The sequence below is a fragment of the Vombatus ursinus genome, unplaced genomic scaffold (assembly GCF_900497805.2).
Source record: "Vombatus ursinus unplaced genomic scaffold, bare-nosed wombat genome assembly UNPS02015394.1, whole genome shotgun sequence".
In the NCBI taxonomy this organism is placed as follows: domain Eukaryota; kingdom Metazoa; phylum Chordata; class Mammalia; order Diprotodontia; family Vombatidae; genus Vombatus; species Vombatus ursinus.
In genome coordinates, this window is record NW_020955172.1 from 167,312 (window position 1) to 191,997 (window position 24,686).

The 24,686-nt window shown below is 48.9% G+C and overlaps 1 protein-coding gene across 1 annotated transcript in view; it reads left to right on the top strand.

Moving 5' to 3' along the window:
• The window catches only part of PLS3 (plastin 3), an 85,333-nt gene that overhangs the window by 36,331 nt on the left and 24,316 nt on the right, over positions 1-24,686 (top strand). Inside the window, exons 2-5 of the mRNA XM_027847230.1 lie at positions 13,198-13,257; positions 17,003-17,092; positions 17,962-18,071; positions 19,642-19,791. Of these exons, the coding sequence (XP_027703031.1) occupies positions 13,198-13,257; positions 17,003-17,092; positions 17,962-18,071; positions 19,642-19,791 (410 nt within the window). The remainder of the gene's footprint in view (positions 1-13,197; positions 13,258-17,002; positions 17,093-17,961; positions 18,072-19,641; positions 19,792-24,686) is intronic.

The window sequence follows — 24,686 nt, forward strand, 5'->3', positions numbered from 1 at the left end:
ACCCCCTCCCCCGCCAGGGGCAGTATGGTTCAGGGGAAACTAGGCCTGACACCACCTGGGCCTTTCGGCTCCCTCCTGTGTGGGACCTTATGGTCTCCAAGGTCCCTGCTCCCCTGAATCGATGATTGCCAGAAATGCGGCTCTCTATGCCATAGTATGTCTACTCAATGAATCCAAAAGCATGGTTTACGTGCTTACTGTGTACTAGGCTCTGTGATGAGTGCTGGGGATACCCAGAAAGTCCCTGCCTTCAAGGAACTCCTGTTCTAATGGGAGGATACAACATCTAAATAGCTTGGCACATATAAAGATATAACTTATAAATAACCAGGCCCAGAAAAGCCCAGAATAGATGAGAGTTTATCTCAGGGGGGAAGGTGGGGTCATGACGAGTACAGACCAGGAAAGGTCTCCTAAAGAAGGTGAGATTTGAGCTAAGGCAGAAGTGGGGCAGCTAGGTGGTGCTGCAGTAGATAGAGCACTGAACTGGGAGTCAGGAAGACCTGAGTTCCAATCTGGCCTCAGACACTAGCTGTGTGACCCTGGGCAAGTCACTTCACCCTGTTTGCCTCAGTTTCCACATCTGTAAAAGGAGCTGGAGAAGGAAATGGCAAATCACTCTAGTATCTTTGAATGCCTATAAAGAAAGAGCTTTCTATTTGATCCTGGAGGTTAGAGGGAGCCCCTGGAGGGTGTGTAGTGGTGGTGGTGGTGGTGGTGGTGGTGGTAGGGTCCTGCCCTGCATTTTGGTGTAATCACTTTGGCAGCTGTGTGGAGGATGAATTGGAGTGGGGAGAGACTGGAGGCAGTGAGGCCAATTAGGAGGCTAGTAGAATATTTGAAGTAGGGGCTTGATGAGCTAAGGTGGTGGTTGTGTGATAGTGAGTGGGGAGCTATAGGGAAGGCAGAAATAGCATGATTTGGCAGCTGACTGGGGCCATGGGTGCTGTGAGGATTAGGGTTAGGGATGGCAGAGCCAGAATGGCCGAGCCAGAATGGCCCCCAGCACTGTTGACTTCCAGTCTAACATTCCCACTGCCACCTTGACTCTGGCAGTGAGTATTTCATGGGGGTAAGAGGAAATGATTTGTCTCCTCTGAACTTTCATACCATCTTTTAAAAACAATTTTCTATTTTGTGTTATTCATACAACTTGTTTGGGCATGAAGTAGTTCTCAATTAACACTCAGCTTTAGCCCCTCCCTCCTCACTTCCTCCACAAGCAGCCAAGCCGTCACGTATGGGCATTAAGAGAGTGCAAGGAGTCCAGAATGACATTTGGGTCATGTCCCGGGTGACTGTGAGGATGGTAATCGGGAAAGCAGGAAAAGGGCCAGCATTTGGGGGTTGGGGAATGAGCTCAATTCTGGACATGATGCATTTGAGATGCTTAAAATACATCTACTTTGAGAAGTCCAAAAGGCAGGTGAAGTCAGGAAAGAGATCAGGGCAAGATGTAAAAGTCATGGGAGCTGCTGAGAACATGAAGAACGGACTGAGTGAAAAGAGAAGGGGGCCTAGGACAGGGCTTTGAGGGACAGCCACAGTTAAGGGGCAGGGCACAGATGAAGCATCAGTCCAGAAGACTGAGGAGGAGAGGAAGGATCAGTGTCAGGATAACTTAGGAAAGAGCAAAGGGACAAAAGGTGGACAAGAGTCCAAAGCTGTGGCAGAGAGGTTTGATAAAGGGCCATCGGATTTTCCCATTACAAGATCACTGGTCACTTTGGAGATAGCAGTTTCAGATGAATGATGAGGTTCAGGAGTCAGGTTGCAGAGGGTGTAGCCTGAGGAAGAAGCCATCCAAGGGAGAAGAGTTTAGGATGCTAGCTAGCAGGAAAGCACAGGTCAAGTGGGGGGCGGTCTTTAAGGGTGAGGGGGGCTTGGACCTGTTCGCAGATACCCAGGTAAGAAAGCCAGTGGAGAGGGAGAAATTAGGGACAACATGTGGATGATGGTGGGGACAGGCTGCTGGAGAAAAGTGCAGGTGATGGGATCCTAGTAAATGCAGAGCGGTTGGCCTTGGCAAGGGGTGGGATTATCTTTCCAACTGAGACCAGAGTGAAGGAGGAGATAGTGACATCTAGAAAACATCTGAGTGATGGAGGAGGAGGAGGACGACAGAAGAAGAGGGAACTCTCAGCTGGGAGGGTCAGGGAGCTGGGAGCCGCTCTCAGATAGTGGTGTGACCCTACTTGGCACAGGTTAGGTGATTTTTTCTCCTGGTCCATTCAGGATGCCCTAAAAAGGAGTGAAGGAGGTAAATGGTGGACGTGATCCAGACTTGGGTTTGACAAGATATGCTCGGTAACAAGCTAGGGATTAGAGAGGAGAGGATGCTGTGGAATTAAATTGGTTCTGATGGAGAAACGTAAAACCATAGACTCTAGAAGACTCCCAGGAAACAGCTAGGAAACTCTTGTCTGATTGATAATGTAAGAATTTCTTCCTTCTGACCCAGTTGTTTTTAATGCTGTTTGGAAAAGTGTTTTCTAAATGGCAACCACAATCGTCAATCGCATCATCTTTGTTTAATGCATAGGAAGAGAGAGGCCAGGGAATTTTCCTTAAAATGGAGGATTCCAAGATTTGCTACAGGAATAAAGTGATTCCCAGCCCTTGCTGGCCAGTGGAGAAAAAGAGATGAAGTAGGACCATCGAGTGTCTGAGCATGAGGTCGCGGACTTGGAGTCAGATCCCACCCCTGATAATTACTGCTGGAGTGACTCTGGGCAAATCACTTGACCCCTCTGAGCCTCAGTTTCCTCATGCATGAAACAGGCAGAGTAGTAGCACCTACCTCACAAGTTTGTTGTGAAGCTCTTACATGAGAGAATGTCTGTTAAGCCCTTCGCAGACCTTAGGAGGTTGAGAGAGTTAATCCATCTTTCTAAAAATCATGCGCTTTAGCTTAGGGATGACATGTATTTCATCTGAAAAAAAAAAAAACCCAAAAACATTAACCTTGGTAATGTTTCATATCAGTTCAGCTCTACAAGCCTTTATTAACTGCCTTCCAAGTGCAAGAAACTAGCTGTGCCAATGGGGTAAAAGGGACGAATCTATCCAGGCCCAGGTTTAAGTATAAACTGCATTTTATTTGACATTGAGCTGAGCTCCTAGGACAGGCTGCAAACAGCTCTAAGAGCATTCTGAGTATCTTGCAAGTCTGAAGCAAGCAAAGGAGGAAATATATTCTTTCAGTCCTTTCCTAAGTGAGGAATGTGGGACCCTAGTCCGGCCTTAATAGTAGGCTGGTTCCTAGTTCTTTCTGTTCCAAGTATGCTTTTTAATGCTTTATTTCCATTGGTAGATCCATTGGCAAATTTTTTTGGGGGGGGGAAGGAGGGGCCAGTGTGTGGAAACTCCAAAAATGCAGATAAGCAAATCTCCAACTAAGCGTCGGGCATTGTGTAGACGATTGGCTGGACTTGGGTATGATATGAATTCAGATATTGCCTCCAACACTTGCTAGTTGTGTGATCCTGGCCCAGTCACCTCATCTCCTTGGGTCTCAGTTTCCTGATCTGTTGGTTGGACTCAGTGGTCTCTAAAGTCTGTCTTAGCTTTGATGCTGTGATCTAATGCTATGAAACCTCAAAGAATTGCCAGTGGATGCTGATTTAGGATCGTAGAGTGAGAGTGATATTCATAGAAAGTTCAGGTGAGGCATTAGGTGGCCATTGAATGATGTGGAGCAGGTGTATCAAACCCAAACAGAACAGGGTCACTAAGCCGTGAATTTATTAACATTATCTATGTTCTATTGTCTTTTCATTTATTTTGTTAAATATTTCCCAGTTACATCTTAATCTGGTTGGGGCCCGTGTTTGACAATCTCTGATGTGGAGGGTTCAACGGTACCAGCTCATACCTGGATTATTCTGACCTTCTCTGCTGGGCAGAGCTGATGGGCATCACACAGGCATGCAGAGAAAGTCCATTCCGGAGTCACGGTGTCTAGCCTGACTGCAGTAAGGCCGTCCCTCTATTGCTCCCTTTCCCTGCTCAGCAGTCCCATGTGTCTCCTTCATTTTGTGGTCAGACTCCTTGAGAAGGCTATCTCCAGTAGGTGTCTTCACTTCCTTTTCTCCCACTTACTTCTCAGCCCTCTGACCTCATCACTCTCCAAAGATCTCTCTTCTCTGAGATTTCTTGGCTCTCCTGGTTCTCCTCCTACTTGTCTGACCGCTTCTCAGGTGCCTTTGCAGGATCTTCTTCCAGGTCCCACCCAGTAACGTGGGTGTGCCCCAAGGCTCTGTTCTCTTCCCTCTCTTGGTGACCTCATCGGATCCCATGAGCTCAGGAGACTCTCTGTGCAGATTCCTCATAGATTTACATAGCCAGCCTCAGTCTCTCCCTTAAGCCTTTGTCCCACATTCCCATTCACACATTAGTCATTTTAAACTGGGTGTCCCAGAAACTTTGCAAATGCCTCATTCCCCACACTGAACCCCTTCTCTCCTGCCCAGCCCTCCTCCTCATGGCTCTCAGGTTGACACCCTTTGCGTCATCCTTCACCCCTCGCCTGGCATCTCACCAGTTGCCAAAGCTCGGGTCATCTCTGCCAACAGCCCCTTCTGTCCTCTCACACAGGTTCTCCTTACCTGTGGCCTAGATCATTGCAGTGGCCTCCTGTTTGTTCTCCATAAGCTGCCAAAGGAATTCTCCTCCCAGGTCTGCCAGTTTCACTGTCTTAATCAAATCTAATGGGCCCCTATTGCCTCTACAATTCACCATCAACATCTCTGCGGAGCTTTTCAAGCCCTTCACCATGTGGCCCTAACCTCTCTCACCAGTGCTAGGGGACATTACTCCCCCTCCTATACTTTGTAGTCTAGCTGAACTGATTGATGTTTCTGTTCCTTCATCTCCCATCACCATGCCTTTGCACCTCATGCCTGGAATACACTCCATCACCTCCACCTTTTCCTTCAAGATGCAGCTCCAGTATCTCTATGTGAAACCTTTGCTGACTTTCCCCCGCCCCAGCTGCTAGGGCCCTCTCTCCATCCCCAAGTACCAACACATCTCTGTCTGTAGGTATTCTCTTCCTATTTCTCCTCTATATACTTACATATGTCTTTGTTGTTTCCCAGCTAGAACACAAGCTAAGCTCCTTGTGGGAAGACATGTTTGTATGCCTAGCGTCTGGCACCCAGGGTCTGGCACCCAGCAGACCCTTCACTCTGCTTGCTGATTGGTTAATGCAGACAATAACCTCAAGAAAAACTATCTGTTTTGTGGGGCTCCTGAACCCTTATGTGGTTAGTTGGGAAGGGGACAGGCCCATAGCAGGGACGAAGGAGCCAATAATCATATGAATGACTGGCATTTATGTAGCACATTAAGGTTTGCATTTATCTCATTTTACCCTCACAACAATCCTATTATTATCCCCATTTTGCATATGAGGAAATTGAGGCAGACAGAGGTGAAGTGACTTGCCCAGGGCCACAGGGTCAGTACTGAGGCTGGGTTTGAAGTCAGGGCTTGCTGACCCTAGTCCAGAGCTTCATCCACTGTACCACCTAGCTTCCCGAGATCAGCTAGTTCTACTCTTTCATTTTGAAGTGAGGAAACTGAGGCCAGAAGAAGGAAGTGACATGGCTGAGCCCTTACAGTGAACCAGTGGCAGTGCTCAACCCCAGAGGGCGGCGTCAGGAGCAATGGGCAGAAATTGCAGATGGAAGCTTGACAGAGACAAAGACTTCCTTACAGAGAGAGCTGTCCAAAAGTGGAAGGGCCTTCCATGGGCAGTAGCAGCTTCTCCCTTGTTAGAGGAGTTCAAGCAAAGGCTGCTAGATGACCACTTTTCAGGCCTGGTATAGAGGAGCCCCTTATTCGGGTACAGGTCGGGAAACATTTTGGTGCAGTAGAAAGATTGCTGAATATGGAGTCACAGGACCTGGGTTGGGCTCCTTCCTACGTCTTGTACTTACTATTTGTCTGACCTTTGGGCAGGTCACATAACTACTCTGAACCTCGGTCTCTTCCTCCGTAAAAAGAGAGGTTGGATTAACTGACATCAGAGAATCTGTGAGCCGGGATCACATACATAGCACATACTCAGCTATTCGTGTGCTATTGTAGATTTGGACATTTTCTGGCACAGGGTCTCCTCCCAGTGTGCTGGAGGCCTTTCTCAATTTTTCCTGACGTGAGAACACTCTGGCTGTCCATCCATCACCTCCTGCCACATTCTCTTCCTTTCATATACTTCTTTGATAGCTCCCTTTACTCCTGTTTTTCATAGCGCTTCATTGACTATGTGTTGCAGCCCGTGCACACCCACTGTGTGCCCCTCCATTGCCCTGTGATAATCATTTTGAATTCTTAGGACATTATTGTCATCTGTGTCTTGCCATTGGTGGAAGGTTAGTGTTGAAAAGATGGGCCTTTGTTTCCTGGGAGCTTGGGGTCAGTAAGAGAGCTTTGCAATTTCCCAGCCTGCTCCCCTCTCCTGTTCTACTCTGGGCCCATTCATTTTCTATTGGTACTCTCTGTTCCAAGATGTGTACTGTCGCACAGATTCTATAGGATGTCCATCCAAATGGATGTTGAAATCTGGACAGTGGCCATTTTTCTTCCATTTTTCTGTATCCAGAATGGTCAGGCCAAATGTCTGTTCAGTCATTAAGCCAATCTCTTTTGAGTGGTTGCAGCTGTCTTCCAGGAGCCTCTCCTAAGAGCATAACGTCCTCTGCATATATATCTCGGTACCATCCCCAGAAAAGCCCTCTTCAGCATCCACTCGGTGCTGGCAAACCCCTTTGGTGGGCATGCATCTCCTGCTTTTGATGGCCAGGCCATCTCCTGGCCTTTTGTGGCCGCAAGGTCCTCGAAGGGGGTTATTTTTGTTAGGTCTTTGAAGGAGTCTTGAATGGTTTTGACTTATGTATGGGAAACACCTCACTGTGTTGTAAAAAGAAGCAAAACACAATGGGTAACGATGCGATCCCTTTCAAATATTGCTTGGTTCCTCCTAATACTCTCACCTCATTGAGGATGCCCTTGATTCATGTAGAAGATGACTTGAATAAAGATTTGGTAGAGTTGGCATGTAACGTAGCTCAGTAGTTGTTGATGTGTCTTGCAGTCCTCCTTTTCAAGTGCAGCTAGTGACCTGATGGCCTGAATGCCGGGGAAGACTCATCTTCCTGAGTTCAAATCCCAACTCAGGCACTTCTTAGCTATGTGACCCGGGGCAAGTCACTTCAACCTGACTGCCTCAGTTTCCTCCTCTGTGAGAGGAGCTGGAGAAGGAGAGGGCAAACCACTCCATTATCTCTGCCAAGAAAACCCCAAGTGGGGTCACCAAGAGTCGGACGCGACTGAAAAGGACTGGACGACGTCAACAAGAGCGTGATGTCGGTTTCATTCCCTTCCTCAGCTGTTTTGCCCCCTGGTCTCTCACGACTCTCACAACCCTGTCTCCTCCAGCTTGGATCTCCTCCACGTGCACACGGCCCGCTCCAGCTGCTTTTCTCATTTGTGCTCTTTGGGGCCGTGTCATGGTTAAATGTGGTGGTTCCACTGGCTTTGATGGTGAAACAGTGCGATTTCCATAGCTTTTCCGTTTGTTTTGTCTGTTCTCCTTCTGGTTTTGTCCTTAACGTCCGTGGAATGACTTTCGTTAGTTGGATCTCTTGTCAGTCTTTCTTTAACCCGGTGTGACCTTCCAAGTAAATGGAAATAAAGCAGAGAAGAGCATGGGGTAAAGGGCAGCTATATAGACAATACTGTTATACCGAAGCCGTCGATGAAAAACAACCAACCAAGTCAAGTGCTGTCCCCTCTGTAAATCATTCCTGGCCCAGGGCGGCTCTACACCATCTTGCATCCTGAAAAGGTTGGAGGAAGGAGTAGTGTGGGTTCACAACACCCTGTTTTCTGCTTTGTCTTGTGCTGACACCTTCCTGAAAAAGAAGCCCATAGTGCACGCAGTGGCATTTGGGGCCTTGTTCTCTTGCTCTGATTTCTAGGCCCACAAATCACTGGAAGTCAAGAGTCAGGAGGGCCTCCTCCAGCTCCTTTTTAAGATCAACCATTGGGCCCCTACATGACTCTCCTGCCAAGATCATTTCCTCCTTGAAGAATCCTAAAATCACATGTTTAGTGCCGGGCCTGTGGAGGTCATCTCCCTGCTCTCCCCCAGTGAGAACGAGATCTCCGTGAGAACTTGCCCTACCTCGGTTTTCTTAGCATAGCAGTTGGCACAGGGTATGTGCTTAATAAATGCTTTTTCATTCATTCATCTTGTCCAACCTTGTCATGTTAGAAATGAGGAAACTGAGGCTCAGGGAGCTTGAGCAGCTAACTCAAGGTCTTATGGGTGGTGGCAGAACCAGGGTTTGAATGGAGGCCCCATGACCCTCAAACCAGCACTGGTGGGGTGGGTGTGGAGAAGCGTGAATCACAAAGTTGTTTTCTTTGACGGCCCAGGGATTAGATTTCCATTTCCTGTCAGTTGTTAGCAGTGATCAAGTGGGGAGAGGTTCTTCGTGGTCCTTAGTAGTTGAAGACATGGAATTAAGCAATACTAAAAATGTGGTGCATGAGGCACTCAGTGAATCATAGCATTAGTGGAGATGGCTGCATTTTGGGGGATAATGACTGACATTCCCATAGGCTTTAACATTTACATGATGCTTTATGCCTCACCACAATTCTCTGAGGGGAGGTATCCTTTGGCAGATAAGGAAGCTACCTGCCCAGCGTAACATGGCTAATGTCAGAGGTAGGATCTGAATTTATGTCTACCCAATGCTGGGGCCAGCATTCCATCTGCCCCATCACTCTGCTTCTTATTAGAATCTGCTGCACAGGCTGATCTTAGTCTCATTGTGCCTCTGAGCTCTCGCTTGTTTCAGTGAAGGTTATGTAGGAACAAGACTTAAATGAATCTAAACTACTTGAAACTTTTGTTTTTCAGAGCTTATGTTTCTGTGCTTTCAACAAACACTGGTTAAGTGCTTTCTGTATGCTAGACTGTGTGTTGGGCACTGGGGATACCAGTAGAAACAACACAGAACCTACTGGGGGTGCGGTGCAAGTGATACAAAAAAAAATTAAAGGGAGGGAAGTGATGTTTACCTAAGGGAATCAGGGAAGGCTTCATGGAGAAGGGAGCCCCTGAAAGTAGACTTGAAAGAAAGGAGGGACTTTGACAAATGGAGTCAGTGGGTAGGTGTTCTGCCCATTTCAAGCCTGGGGAATGACATGAGCAGAGTGATAGAGTTGGGCGAGAGGAGCAAAGGCACTGAGACAGGAAAGGACAGGAGGAGGAGAGGCAATGGAGACGACCTCCATTTGGCTAGAACGTAGGGCACGTGTAGGGGAGCCCCACTGTGGAGCACCTTGAAGTCCAGGATCAGGGGTTAAGACAATTCAGGAAGCCATGGGGAGCCATTAAAGGATTGGGAGGATCTAGGAAAATTACCAGGGCAACTGTGTGAAAAGTGGATTAGAGAAGGTACAGAATGGTGGCATGAAGGCCAGTTATTACAGTAGTTTTAGCAATAGAGTTTGAACTGCAGTGGTTTCCTAGAAGCACAGAATTACAAAACTTGAGCGTTGGAAGGGGATCTCAGTCAGCCATGTAGTCCAGCCTCCTCATGTGACAGAGGGGGAAACTGAGACCAAACTCACAAATCGGGTCATAGATTTAGAGCTTGAAGGACCTCAGAAGCCAGGTAGTTCAGCTTGCTCATTTTTCAGACATTTAGACCAGAGAGGGAAAATGACCAGGGACTTGACCCCAAGTCTTCTAAACTCCAAAGCCTGGATTCTTCCCACTGCCTTTTAGACATAGAGTTTGAGAAGAACATCCACATGGAGACACTTAATAAACAGTTGGAAATCTGGCTAGGAGGTTGGGCAAGAGATTGGCATCCCTATCTGACCTGGTTAGCAGCCACCCCTCGCAAATACTGCTGTAGACTGCCCGGGGTGGGTGAGGCAGGATGCTAGAGCTACGTGTGGACAGTGGGGATGTCCTGGGTTGCTGTCTTCCCCCGGAGCGGCTGACAGCCTTTTTGGACACCTTTGTGACCTCCGTGGGGTGGGGAGTCTTGGAGAGAGAGGCCCGAGATTTGTTCTTCCTAACAGAGCAGCAGCTTTGCTTTGCTTTTCACTTCTGGTCAGGAAATAAGTGGATCTATTGCCCAGTTGATGACGTGGGTTCTGCCAGCCCAGGGTCTGGAATGAGCCTCCATTGCCATCTGGCCATAACACCCTGCCTCTTGTCCTGTGGTCGCTTCCCCCAAATAGAACGTCAGAAACGAAGCACTGGAGTGAATTTTTAATTTTCCAAGTTTGACCTTGGGCAAGTCACCTTTTTACGTCTGGGCCTCATTTTCCTACTCTGTAAAACTGGGGGGTTGGACAGACCTTCAAGGCCTCTTCCGGCTTTGAATCTCTTACTGAGTTTCTGAGCATCTAGAGTGTGCCAGATTTGGAGTCAGAGGAGGCAAGTTCAAATCCAGCCTCTGTCATTTATTTAGTTGTGTGACCTTGGGCAAATCCCTTCCCCTTTTAGAGCCTCAGTTTCCTCATACGTAAAATGAAGGGCTATGATTTTACTCCCTGACCACGAGATACTGATCATTCAGCTGGGCACATCATAATGGTCACTCCCTCCCCGCTTCCTGCCACCCCTCCACCAACCCAGCCAACCCCAGCCAACCCCACCGCCACAAAGGAAAAACCTAAGCCGAACCTCTCCAAAACTGTGTTCTAGGATTTGAGTTCCGCTTTCAGGGAGGGTAGAAAGGTGCATGTTCCTCAGGAGGGATTTGTGCTCTGGGTGTATGAAAGGCAAGCTAGCCTGCCAGTGGTTTCTTAACTGCTCTATTGTTAGGCAAGCCAAAGCCTGTCATTAGGGATGACTTCATAGCCAAACCATTCCTCTTGGGTGACGCCCTGAAGTTGTGCCCACTTGTCCGCCATAGCCTTTCCTGAAAAGTAAACAAACACACTTTCTGTTTGCTTTGGGACTCTTCTCTTATTGCATGTCTTTTTCCTTCCCCTGTCTGTAAGTTGTCTAGGAAGGTGATTTTTTCCCCCCTTGTTTTCTCTTTATTCCCCCCTCTTGCTTTTTGACATGGAGAGGAGAGGGAGGGGGGGGGGGTGTGTGTGGCGGGGGGGTGTAGCAGGGTTCCTGGTCTGTCTTTTAGCCTCCGGTTAGAGATGACTTCTACATCCCTGGGATCTGAGATCCACAGCTGCAAAGAATCTCTGGAGATCTTTTAGTCTGAGTCCCTGACAGGCTTCTGAGCCTCTGAGAGATGAGGAAACTGAGGCCCAGAGAAGGGAGATGCCTTGGCCCAAGTCATGGAGGGAAGTCTCTTGCTGCCCTTGGTCTTTCCCCCCCTGGGTATCTACGTGCAGTTTGGGCTTTTGTCAAGCACTGTCCTGGTTCTTCCTTCCCAATGTCTAACTCGTCCCTCGGGTCAGTCCTGGGGGGTGGACTGGGCCATGGGGAGACCTTTCTCCTCCCCTCTTCCTGACCTTATTGTGGTCTCCAGCCATCCTGGGAGGCAGATGCAGTCGACCATTAACATTGAACTCCCAGCTTACAGGGAGGAATCTGAGGTGGAGAGAGATTCTGATTTGGCCGCCGTCATCATCCAGGCACACAGAGTTTGTTGAAGGATTGGAAGGCGGGTCATCTACACAGTTCAGTGGAGAAAAGGCTGGATTTGTAGTCAGAGGCCTTGGGTTCAAATGCTAGCCCTGCTGCTTACTGCCTCGGGCCAAGTCCCGTCCCTGTCTCAGGGCCTCTGACCTTGGGACTCACTTGCTGAGCTGTGTGTTGTCTAAGATCTGGGCTCTGCTGTGTAGCCCATCACTGCCCTGTCTTTTGGTAAAGTGGGGAGAACATTGGACTTGGAATCAGGATAGTCTTGGGTTTGAATCCTACCTCAGACACTTACTAATTGTGGGACAACTCGACAAGGCAGAGGATCAGAGGATGGCCCTTAGAGGCCATTGAATCCAACCCCATTATTTTACAGATGAGGATACTGAGTCCCACAGAGGTTGAGTGACGTGCCTAGCTGGAGGCACTTAAGTGGTGCAGTGGATAGAGAGCTGGGTCTGGAGTCAGACACTTCTTAGCTGTGTGATCTCGGGCAAGTGACTTAATCTCTGCCTCAGTTTCCTCAACTATAAAATGGGGATGATAATAGCACCTACTTCCCAGAGTTGTTGGGAGGTCCTTTCTTTTTTCTTGCCCAGGATCACACAGCTTACTAGTGGCTGAGGCTGGATTTGAGCCCAGGTCTTCCTGCCTCTCAGGCCAGCATGTTCTCTTTGCTACTCCAAGCTGCTCTTCTCACCTGAGTAACAGAGATAATAATTACTGGGAGCATTTGTAAACTCTACCGTACCACACCAATCTCAGCTAAGATTCTTATTTCAGTGACAGAGGAAATGTGGGCTCAGGAGTTGGAAGGTCTGGGTTCAAGTCCCTGAACTAGCAGCTGGCAGCATTCTGTGTGACCTCAAGTGACTCCCAGGAGCCCTTTGATCACAACTCCAGCGGTAAAGTGTGCCTGTGACCATTAGCGCTTCCTCACTCCGTGGGCTTTGTCGGGAAAGGTAGTATCCAATTGGAATCCCAAGTGTTACAGCAAGAGAAAAAGAGGCTTTGGGGTTTTGTTTTGTTGTGTTTTTTTCTGGGGAAAAAACAGAACTTGTTTGGTGTTTCCCTCCACAGGGATTCGGGCTGTGTTTAGGGGTCGGAGATACAATCGTGGTTCCTAGTTTGGTTGGAAGAATTCTAACAGTCATTTGACGTAGGGGAGCTTGATGAGGCTCAGTGCTGAGCAGTCTGGGCTCTCCCTTAAGGTGCAGAGTGAACAGTTACAAAGCCCTTGTTGACTGAATGGCCCTGGCTCTCCCCCCCACCCTTGGGGGGGAGCCCTTGTAAAACAGGAGGGGTTTGGACTCCTAAGGCCCTTGCTGTCTGTCAGTCTGGGATTTTACCTCCTGCCACTGTGGTGGGGGTGGGGTGGGGAGAGGAGGGCCATACAGGGCACAAGCAACCCGGCTTCCCAGACACCTGACCGCAGAAACAGCCGGGCTGACCCTGTGGTTCCTAAGGTCAGAAGGCTTCTTGGCCAGTGCTGTATGGATGGATATGGTGGCACTTGAGCCCCTCCCTCTTAGTACTTCTCTTTCTTTACCTTTTAGGTCCTGGGATTACCCTGAAGGCTTACCCATCTGGTGCTCATCTGCTTCTAGAGCAAAGAGGTATGCACTTTTTCAGAGGGTCAAGAATCTGGGGTTGGCATCTCTCTGATTTGGATTTTAGTAGCTGAGGCCCAGAGAGGTCGGCTCTCACAGGATCATAGGCCCTTCCAAATGGAGGCCCAGAGAAGCTGTGTGTGATGTCTATGGTCACACAGTTCTTATTTTGAATGTTAGAGGCAGGCCTTGAGGCCTGACTCTGAAGCCAGCAGCCTGTTCCCTCATAACCAAGTTTCATCATCTTATGTGTGTGTGGCCCTGCCATTATTTAACTAGCTGTGAGGCCTCTCTGGTTGTGGGCTGTCTTTTCTCCAAGGCTTTGTCGAGGGAAATGCCTTTTCTGACCTTCCTGGAGGGGCTTGCTGGCTTTTTCCTTGTAACCCTAGCACTTAGTACAGAGCTCAGCCTCAAGCCAGTAAGCACTTCCTATGTGAGCATACATGAGCACTGACTGACCCAGGTGGGCGCCTCATGGAATGGGGCCTCAAGGGATTGGGCCTCCATCATAGCCCATCAAATTCCACATAATGCCTCATCAGGGGCTTCCTACAGAGGCTGAATCCTCAGTACAGCTGCATGTCACAGGTCCAATTGTCCAAAATAGCAGAGAACAAGGGAATGGTGGTGCCCTTTGTACTACTGGGGTGAGAGACGGTTCTCTCGGTCTAATTACAGTCTATAGTGTGATGATGGCCACTGTGATTATGGGAAATTAGGGAGTCTCCGAAGGTGGGGTGAGGAGAGCCTCACCATCTGTCTTGGGGAAGACATTGTCTGGAGGCACTGGGCCCCGTCACTGTGGGGCTGCAGCCTAACACTTTAAAGTATTTATTATCTCAATGTTGACTTACTTTTGATGCAAATTTAAGCCAAGTGACAGGTTAGGCGACGTGCCTGAAAACCTCCCCCACTTTCTAGTTGTCCCACTTCTGCAGGCCTTTGGAATGCTAATGCCATTTTCAGATGTAGCAAGGGCCAGAGTGAGGAAGGCACACTGTGTTCGCTCTCAGCATCTGTGGAAGGAAGGAACTGGGCCGGTAGTGGCCCTGAAGTAGCCCAAGTCCCTAGGCTGCAGCTCACCTGGTCCCTTCCACTGAGGATCTCCTGGCTCTGGAGGCAGCACAGGGCAGAGCACTCGCCCTCAAAGGGCACTTTTCTCACATCCTGGCAACTTCTGCTGTTCAGAGGAGAAAAAGTGGTAAAGCCTTCAGGCTCTAAGGCCAGCGCTGCGCATGCTCAGAGTCTGCTTTTGGGCCCCAGATGGAGAGGCGCAGTGCTCCCCACCCCCCCAACACACACACACACACACACACACACACACACACGCACGCACACAACTACTGCTGCACACTGGGAGCTGCCTGGGGCACTTAGCTACATGGCAGGGGCAGAACCCAGGCCTCCCTGATGCCAGGAACATCCAGCTGGTGTCACTGCCAGGTTGCTTCTCAGAGCCTTTTGGTCAGAGGCCCATAGATTCAGAATTGAAAGGGATGGGGGGGGGGAAGGGAGGAATATTGACTTAGGAAACAAAAAAAAAAATCACATTATCCAGGTTCACATTGCTGATCTAAGCTACCTACCCCTTGAGTATTACAGCTTCAGAACCAGAAAGTGGCAGAGGGACTTGCCCAGGACCATTCAGGGAGTAACCAGCTGGGTTCCCAGGACTCCCAATTTCCGACTCTTTCTACTGATCTCTGCTTTTGTGTTTCAGTTGAACAAATCTGGTTTGCACAGGATTGTTTGTGTGCTGTCCCCCCCATTAGACTGGGAACCCCTCAAAAGGAGGGAACAGTATCTGTCTGTCTGTATTTGTATCCCCAGCACTTAGTGCAGTGCCTGGCACCTACCTGGGCACTTAGTAATCTTTGTTGACTTGACTTAAATTAGCCCAGTTGTCTAAAGACCAGGTTTCCATTTCAGGCTTATCTCTGGTATCACAGAACCCCTTCACCCTCTGGCCAGGGAGGATGCCAAGAGTAGGGTCCAGTTTGGACGGAGTGGGGCCTTGAAGGAAGGAGGTGTAGGTGTAGGGGTGTGTGTGTGTGTGTGTGTGTGAGAGAGAGAGAGAGAGAGAGAGAGAGAGCACAATTAGGGTTAGAGAGAGAGAGAGAAAGGAGGGGGAGAGGGGGGGGGGGGGAGGGGGGGGGGGGGGGGGGGGGGGGGGGGGAGGGGGGGGGGGGGCTAGGAGGCTTCTCACTGCATTCCAAAGCCAACGAGCAATGACTTGTCTATTGTCACCCCTTTCCCCACCCCACCCCCATTAGTAAGCCATCGAGAGTTGGCAGTATTCTATTAGAAAGGGAATATTTTGAAGGTGAACAATTGAATATGGCTCAGTGGAACAAATGAGATCATAATGCATGAGTCACTCTGGCACATGTAACTAAGCATAAAGATTAGGGGCTAGTGCTTACCTCTTCTTCCTGGCATTGCTGGGTACCTCTGTCCTGTCTATTATTTTTAACCAATGAATGCTGGCCTTACCCTTTGCAGAAAATAGCTTTCTGGGAGAGCTGTGGAACACTGTCATGGCCCCTTTATCCACGAAGGCCCTTCCCCCTCCCCCATTGGCACTGTTGTCCTTGTGAAGACGATGACCTTTTATCCTGATGGAAGTGTTAATATTTTGCCATAAGATTCAGACTCTGTGTGTGTGTGTGTGTGTGTGTGTGTGTGTGTGTGTGTGTGAGAGAGAGAGAGAGAGAGAGAGAGAGAGAGAGAGAGAGAGAGAGAGAACGAACAAGCTTCATCTGTGGCCACTTGAGAGGCCGGTTGGTGTAGTCCAGTGAGGGTTCTGGGGGAAGGAGATGCTAAGACAGAATCCCTGCCTTCAGAGAACGTACCATTTGGCATGGCATATATTTGTTGTCGTTCAGTCATTTCAGTTGTGTCCTACTCTTTGTGACCCCATTTGGGATTTTCTTGGCAAAGATACTGGAGTGGTTTGCCATTTCCTTCTCCAGCTCATTTTATAGCCAAGGAAATTGAGGCAGGGTGAAGTGACTTGCCCAGGGTCACATAGCTAGGAAGTGTCTGAGGCCAGATTGTAACTTGGGAAAATGAGTCTTCCTGACTCTGGGCCTGGCACTCTATCCACTGTGCCATCTAGCTGCCCCCTTCCCCCTTTGGCATATATACAGATACATCAGGAGGCTGAATGGTATAACTCCCATCTGTATTCCAGCCCCTGGTACAATGTCTTGCTCAGAGCAGATGCTTATTAAATAGCATTTTTAAGGTTACAAAGTGCTTTCCTCCATCTGAGATAGATAGTGCAAGTATTTTCGCCATTTTATAGGTGAGGAGATTTAAAGCTGTCACAGCTCAGTCAGGGCTGGCACTAGGCTGGAGGAAAGCCAGCTTTTCCTTGCAGTTTGCCCCTCTTTGTGTGATGCCACACTCCCTCTCACCAAATGTTAACGGGGCCTGATAGGCACATGATGGCCTCAGTGAAGGCACCCTGGAACAGGTTGCAATTGAACAGGGCTGAAATGTGGTGTGAGAGGGAGGTTCGAGGGCCAGTCTGGCCTCTGACCCTTACCAGCTTTGGGGTCATGGCCTAGTCACTTGACTTTTGGGATAATAATCCTTATAAAACAGACATCACAGGCTTGTGGTGATAAGAGCTGCTGGCCAAACCTCCGTGTTACAGGAACCCGAGCTGCTATGTGATAAAAAACAAAGCCCAAAGCAAACCAAGCTGACAAACGACTGATTGTGGAACTTTGTGATTTCTCTGCAGATTCTTCCTTGGTTGATGAGATGGCTAGTTCCACACAACAGATTTCCAAAGATGAGCTTGAAGAACTGAGGGAGGCCTTTGCAAAAGTTGGTGAGTTATTCTGGGAAATATGGTTTAGTATTGACCCAGCTGGGCCAGCAGGGCTCCTTAAGGTAACTCAACCACAAAGGATTTTGCACAAGTCTGGGGGCATTGTCCCTTCCTTCTTGCCCCCCCCCCCCAAACTCCGCTGTCTCTCGGAGTCTTATTGTTTCTCTCTGTGTTCCCCTTCTCTCCACTTCCAGAACCGTAGTTCATCCTAGTTCAGACCCTGACCACCTCTCTTGCGCTATTGCAGTAGACTTCCAAGCGGCCTCCATTTTCTCTTTCCAATCCGTCTTTCACGCAGCTGCCAGATTAATCCTGCTAAGGCACAATGGAGAGAACACAGTAATAGCATCTACCTCCTAGGGATATAAAGTACCAGGAACTATGCTAAGTGCTTTATAGTTATCTCATTTGATTCTCACGACAATCCTACAAGGTAGGTGTCTTTATGATCACCATTTTACAGATGAGGAAACTGAGTCAAACAGGTTCAATTATTTGCCCAGGGTCACACACCTAGTAACTATCTGAAGCTGGAAGTGAATTCTGGTCTTCCTCACTGCAGGTCTGAGCTCTGTGTGCTGCTTCTAGCCTTTAGTTCTAGTGGCATCCTTTGCAAAGAAGGAGCAGCAGGGCACCACTGGAGTGGCCAGTGACCCTCCCAGCTCTTTTCTCTTTTTTCGGAAGCTGAGGCTTTTTTCGTCAAATGATTAGCTTAGCATCAGGCACCCTTCTAAGAGGTTCTGAAGCTCCACTGGGCCAAAGGCTTCCCCTCATCTTGAATTGCTATGGAAAGAGAGCAGAGAAATACGGAGTAGCAAGCCTGTCTTTCGTCCTTCCCTCACTCTCTTAACCGTTAGAATGGTTTCCAGGTTGCCGTGACTACTCACTTCTTCCTGTCCCAGCCTCTTTACAGGCTGCTCTATCTGGAATTGAGGGAGCCTTTTCATTGTATCACAGGAAGCAGACCGAGGCCGGAAGGGTGAGAATGGTCCCTTCAGGTCTGCCAAATGCTCTGTGTACACTACCTAATTTGAGTCTACTAACAACCCTGTGCGGTAAGGGCTATTGTTATCCCAGCCTCCGAGGTTAAGTGACTTTGACAAAGTCACGCAGCCGTCAAGTTGGTAGATGAAACATATGAAATATTAGTTTTTCCAGTAAAAGAGCTCATCACAAAGGCCTCAAGGACAGAAATGGGCCTTCCCTGTTATCTTCAGCCTTTAGAGACATGCCAGGCAATGGGGCTTAAGGAAAACCTTTGGGACTCCAAAGTTGATTGAGAACTCATGAAGTACCATCTTGGGTGAGATTTTGTAAATAAAACAGATAGTGAGTCAGAGCCAGGGGGATCTGCATGCCCAACCCTGTTAGACTGGGTGCTCCCTTCAAGTACAGAGTGAACAGGTACAAAGCGCTTGACTGAGTGACCCTGGCTCCCCACCTCTTGGCGGGGGGGGGTTTGGACTCCTAAGGCCCTTGCTGTCTGTCAGTCTGGGATGAATAGCTCCTTGCCATCCTGGGCAGCTCTAAGTGATGGCTTTCTTCTAGATTTCTCTTATTGGGACCTCATGATCAATTTCCAACTCAGCTGGTGGCTTAACTCCTCAGGTCATCTCTTTGAAGGCAGAGGCCGGGTTTCCTCTTGTTTTGCATTGCCACTCTAGTTAGCGCAAGGCTAGCTCCAGAGGAGGTGCACAGGGGACCCTCACTCGACTTAACTCCAAGGGAGTTAAATGTTCTTAGAACTTGACCTAGGATAGTCTAGGTGAGGTCTGTCAACTGGGCCTTTGATAAATTTGACCAGTAGCATCTTTAGATTGTCAGGGAATTGTGGCCTTGTGGAACGCACTATAAAAGGCAGGCAGCCTTTGGCACAACTTGAGGGATTTGGGCCCATCCTTACAGCGTACTCACTGCCTCTTGGTGGCCCCAAAGAAGTTAGACTGGCGTCAGAGATGGGATGGGAAACCCTTAAAGTTCAAAACTCAAATTTCTTTTCCTGACCAGGATGCTCATTTTTTTTTAATTCTCTGTGGGGAAGGATAGGATGGAACATGGAAATGGCTGTTCTCCCTTTCCTTTATGAGAAAAAGATCATACTTTTTGTTCTTCTATTTCTCCACTAGGACAGCTATGGCATTGAACAAAAATCTCACTGTGAGATTAAAAAATGTTTTTACTGCCTAGTAATAGGCCATGCTCAATTGGTTAATCAACCTAACATGGGTATCCTTTTTAAAAAAAAAAAGTTTTTAATCAAGAACCTGACATTGACCATCCATATGGTCAATTAAATTTGCTTAGGAACCAGTGGGAAGAGCAGGGGCTGGGTTTGAACCCCTTACTACCTCTGTAGTCATTTTACTACCCTGCGCCTCAGTTTCTTCCTCTGAAAAATGGGGAGGGGACTTCTGCTGCCAAGATGGCAGAGAGAGGAAGGAGCCCTCTGAAGCTTTCCCAGAGTCCCCTCAGAATTGATCTAGGAGCAGGGAGGCAGCTTAACAGTATGGCAGGAGAGAGGTGGGAGGTGTCAGGTGGGAGGGAGCTAGGTCCAAGAGCAGCAGCAGCCTCACAGCAGGGGGCCCTGCAGCGAGGCTCCAAGCCTGGCGGCAGTCCACCAGCAAGGCTCTGCCCTCCTGCAGACCAGCAGCCCTCTAGGCGAGCGAGCAGTCTGGACAGAGCAGCAAGGCCCTGACGCGGTGACAGAGGGATAGAGTTTGGAGCTCAAAGGAAAATGGTAAACACAGAAATGGGGGCAGGGCGTGTTTGCCAGACACGTTCTAAAGTTCCTTCCATTCCCATTCTTCCTTTCGATGTGCAAAAGTGTCAGGACACAAACGACGTCAGTCATTTCTTTGTCGTGACGTCCCTGCCCTTCGTGCCGTTACCCCATCTCACCACCGGAGTCTGTCTTCACTAGGAATCAACCTTGCCTTGGATTGAAGGTTTTTGTTGGATTTCTGGGCCTAGCGGAAAGCCGTGAACAGGACTTCCTCTCGTCCACCCCAGTGAGAGCTCAGGTTCTTCTCTTTAGTCTCTCAGTAGCTGCCCCATCAAGCTTCCTCGTTATTTGGACTAGACCCAGGATCTCATCGACATAGTAAACTCTGGGTAAAGAAACTGACCTCTCCCAATGCAGACGGGCCACTGGTCTGCAATGGAGTCTTAAAGATTTGCCTCTTGAACTTGGGACTTTTTGACTTGGGGGCCAGGTCTTTCTCCATGCTGTCTGTCAGCTTTCCGTCTCTACTTAATGAACATCTTCCTCCAGAAAGGCAGCGAGCACATTGTGATGCAGGGGCACACAGTCCAAGCAGACTAGCTCCTGGTTGGGAAACATTCATTTGGATTTTTTTTTTTTTTTAGTGAGGCAATCGGGGTTAAGTGACTTGCCTAAGGTCACACAGCTAGTACGTGTCAAGTGTTTGGTCTGAGGCCGGATTTGAACTCGGGTCCTTCTGACTTCAGGGCCAGTGCTCTATCCACTGTACCACCTAGCTGCCCCCATTTGGGTTTTCTGAGTCAGGATGTGACATGGTGTCTATCTGAGTTGGACAACACTGTGTAATAGAGACCTGGGCCTCAGTTTCCCCAACATGTGAAGCAAAAGGGTGGGACTAGATGGTCCCTAAGGTACTTTCTGGCACTGACATTCTCTCATCTTAAATAACCTGTTACACATCACACTGCGTGGAAATCAATCAACATATTCAATCCCAAAGGTTTTCCTTATGGGGGAATGGTTATTCTGGGCAGATCTCTGCATACCCTGGGCCTATAGTCATAGGACTCTTTCATTAGCCGGGGCCAGTGTCCTGCCAGGTGATTGGAAATAAATCTCCTTAGTCAGGTGGCAGAGTCCTTTGGGGAGGTAATGGGTGGTGCCCCTCCCATTCACTCCTAGGCTTTTGTGTCTGGGTTTGGGGGAAGAAGGGAGGCCCTCAGACTCAGCCCCTCTGAGCATATGGACTGCCTGCTTGTCTACTGGCATTTAGCCTTCTGCTCTGGCCTGATCTTTAGCTGCACCTGAATCCGGCGTTTGGGGGGACTCCAGCACAGGACTCAGTGTTCCTGCAGGAGGCTCTTGTCTGACCTCAGCTGGGAATTATTAAGCTGCCCCTTCTGTTTGTTGGAGTGGGCTCCCTCAAGCAGAGGCGGGGACTGTGCAAAGCCAAAAACTCGGGTCCAGCTAAGCATCTGGAGGTACTTAACCACTGCCTTTCCCGAAGCCTCGTGCTCAAGGAAGGCTTGGCTCATTTTGCTGGCTGGGGAGATGGAGGGCACACTGTTCTGCTGCACAGTCATCATTTGGCAAAATCTTTTAAACCAGTGACCCCTGTGCTCCTCCTGGGAAATCCAGGAGCTCCGGGGGCTGTTCAGTCAGCTTGGCACCTCCCCCACATACTTTTTCAAGCTCAGTCCATAAGAAATCAGAGCAAGAAATGCTGGTAGAAGCGAACAAGGCCTGAGGTATTTCTGTATTTCATTGTTCTGAGGCGCCCTCCTTCCCCTAACTTCCTCACCTATTCCCGTTCTTGCCATTAGATGTATCTAAGGCAGACTCGGGCCCTTCTCTTGTCCCTGAGTCCCCCATTTTTTCCAGGGCTTCCCTGGCCCGCCTGCGCCCCCTGGCCCTGAGCAGTGGCAGGCAGCCGCTAGAATTTAAGCTGCTGGAGTTCTGTCCCTGCTTTCTCCAGACAAGTACTTAAAATAGCTTCAATTACAGGATGCAAGGGGAGGGAGGGAAAAAAAACACACCATTTCCTTTTAAGGCTCCAAACTGCGGGCAAGGACATGGCTGGATATTCGGCTTATTTACTTGAAAGTTGCTTGTGGGGTGTTGGGGAGTCAACTGGTATTTAAACAATTACTTTGAATAAAGGGCATAATGAGATTTACTTGGAAACAAAAAGCAGATGTAAAAATGCAGCTGTTTCTAGGAGGGAAAAGGAAAGGCAGGAAAAAAGGAGGAGTTGGTTGAGAAAAGCTTGGCCTCTGGATAAATGCAGAAGTGAGAGCCACGGCCACAAGGACTCGATCACGGGAGTATTGGAAGTCTCTTGCTCGCCCTGAATTGGGAAAGAGTGATGGTGCCTCATTTACTTTTGGGAGGATTGAGAAAAAATCAGAAGGGTTTTTTTTTTTTCTCATGCAAACGCGACTGTCTAAAGATGGTGACCTTAGTGCCAGGGAACTCTCCTCTTTTCCTAGGGGCCATGTTTTGGTCCCCAGACAAGGCCTGTCTTTGTCCCCCTGCACTTCTGTGGGCTCTATCCCCATAGGGCACAGGGATTCCAAGGGCCATCTAGTCTGGCCTTCATTTTTTTTTTTTTTTTTGCTAGGCAATGGGGTTAAGTGACTTGCCTAGGGTCACATAGCTAGTAAGTGTTATGTGTCTGAGGCCAGATTTGAACTCAGGTCCTCCTGAGTCCAGGGCTGGTGCTGTATCCACTGCACCATCTAGGTGCCCCCTGGCCTTCATTTTAAAGAGGAGAGATCTGAGGACAAAGGGCAAGGGCTAGTCAGTGGTAGTCAGAATTGGAACCCAGGCCTGCTGACTCCAGATCTTGTTCTTTTGCCCGTTAGGCTGCCTCTCAGGCAGTTGGATACTTACCTTGCCATTTTGACACTACGGTGGTCCAGATGACAAGCCTTACACTGCCATAGGTCCCCTCTTGGTAGAGTGTCAACAGCATTGTGCAGAGGTTGGGAGAGCACCAGAAAGGTACCAAAGAGAGAAGAGGAACCTTGCCACCATGATTAGAGCCTTCTTTGCCAGTCAATGAAGCATTCCTCACCCTTTTCCATTTCAGAGGCTCATGGGATCATAGGGTAGGAAAAGACCTTAGGGAAGGAAGACAGGTAGGGCCAGAGAGTCAGAGCTAGTCCAGCTCTTCTCATTTTACAGAGGGGGAAACTGAGGCCAAAGAGCTCAAGGGATTTGTCTAAAGTCACACTCATAGTAGGTGATCGAGTCTGGATTAGAACCCGCGACCTTGACTTAGGTCCACCACTTTCCCCTCCGCAGCATGACGCCTCCTTTGCACGTTCCAAGCGTTCAGGGCTTGTTTGATCCCTTAGTAACGTCGGATCCATCAGAACCTGGCCATGGGCTTGCTTCCTTAATGCTAGCTTTGGTGATCAGGTGGACGCTTCTAGGGCTCTTTCCTTGTCTTTTCACCATAGATTGGGCCTCTGCCACAGTCTGGGGTGAAGGGGGATGCTGGGTGGTGTTTCTAGAAAGGAAGTACTTTGCCAGCTGTTTTTTTTTTTAAAGTTAATTGTTAGCCATTTTGCAGCCTCCTTCTGCTTCTTCTTTGAAATTGAAACCATTTCCTCCCCAAAATAGATGATTGGGAGCTCCAGGGAAGGCTTGATTGCTGCTTCAGAAGGCCAGTTAGGAGCTGGAGGCTTTCAGGCCTAGATGGGTGTGACAGGCATGAACAGCCACCAGTAGCAGCACCTTGGAAATGGCCAAGCGTTACTGAAGCCCAGAATGGAACACATAGCGGTGTTCTGCTCTGCCCAGGAAAGACGTGGGAATCAGGGGCCCTTCCTTTCCAGGGTTGGCTGAGGTTTGGGGAGACCAGTGCCTTTCTAGAAGCTGAGGTGAGCTAATGAAGGGATCTAACCTCTAGGGTAAACTTTAGATAGTAAAGCTGATAAATCTCTTCCTGGAGGGGCCGAACACAAGCTCTCCTTCTACAGGAAGTAAAGCTTTCTGAGACCAATTCCAGCTAGGACCTTGATGAGCATTTGCTTGACCAAATGATGCAGTCATTCCCGGGGGTGGGACCATATTGGTTTGTGGGAATCCAATGAGATCATACTTGTAAAAAGTGCTTAGCACAGTGCCTGGCACATGGTGGGTCACTATAGAAATGCTTCTCCCTTCCTCTGGGAATGGGGGTGTGTGTGTGTGCTCTTGGTATTACTTTGGTCCTTTGATGAGGTGGCGCTCTCAGAACTGCAGAGAAATGAGAAGTGTGGTTGGCTGCGTGCTCATCCCCCCTCCCCTTTTAGTAACCCACTTTACCATTAGAGACTAGTTGCTGACCTGCACCACATCAGGAGTTCCCTCTGCCAAAGAAATCAGAGGTAGGGACCAAAAAAAAAAAAAACCGAACCAAAAACCATTGGGGGAGCAGGGAACTGGGTCCAGGAAGATTGGTTGGGGTCACTGTGCTAATATGTTACATTTCTCTCCTGCTTTCCCTGCAACCCTAGGGGAATCAGGGGACTTAAAGATCATCTAGGCCTACTGCCTCCATTTGCAGATGGGGAAATTGAGGCTCAGAGAGGAGGGACTCGTACAGAGTCCCAGAGGTAGTAAGGGGCCCAGGCTAGGACTTGGCTTAAAGTCCTTTGATAGGAGAATGAGTGCTCTTTCCAAAGAAACTTGCCAAGGGGTAGTGCATGTTTTATCCCCATTTTACCAAGGAGGAAACTGAGTCAGAGAGGGGAAGCACCTTTTCCAAGGTCACACAGCCAGTCAGTGCCATGCATAGTTGGAGGTCGAACCCAGTTCTTCTGCCTCTGAGTCCCTTGTGTTGCACTGTACTTTAGTTTAGTAGTTAATCACTCTTGGCCACAG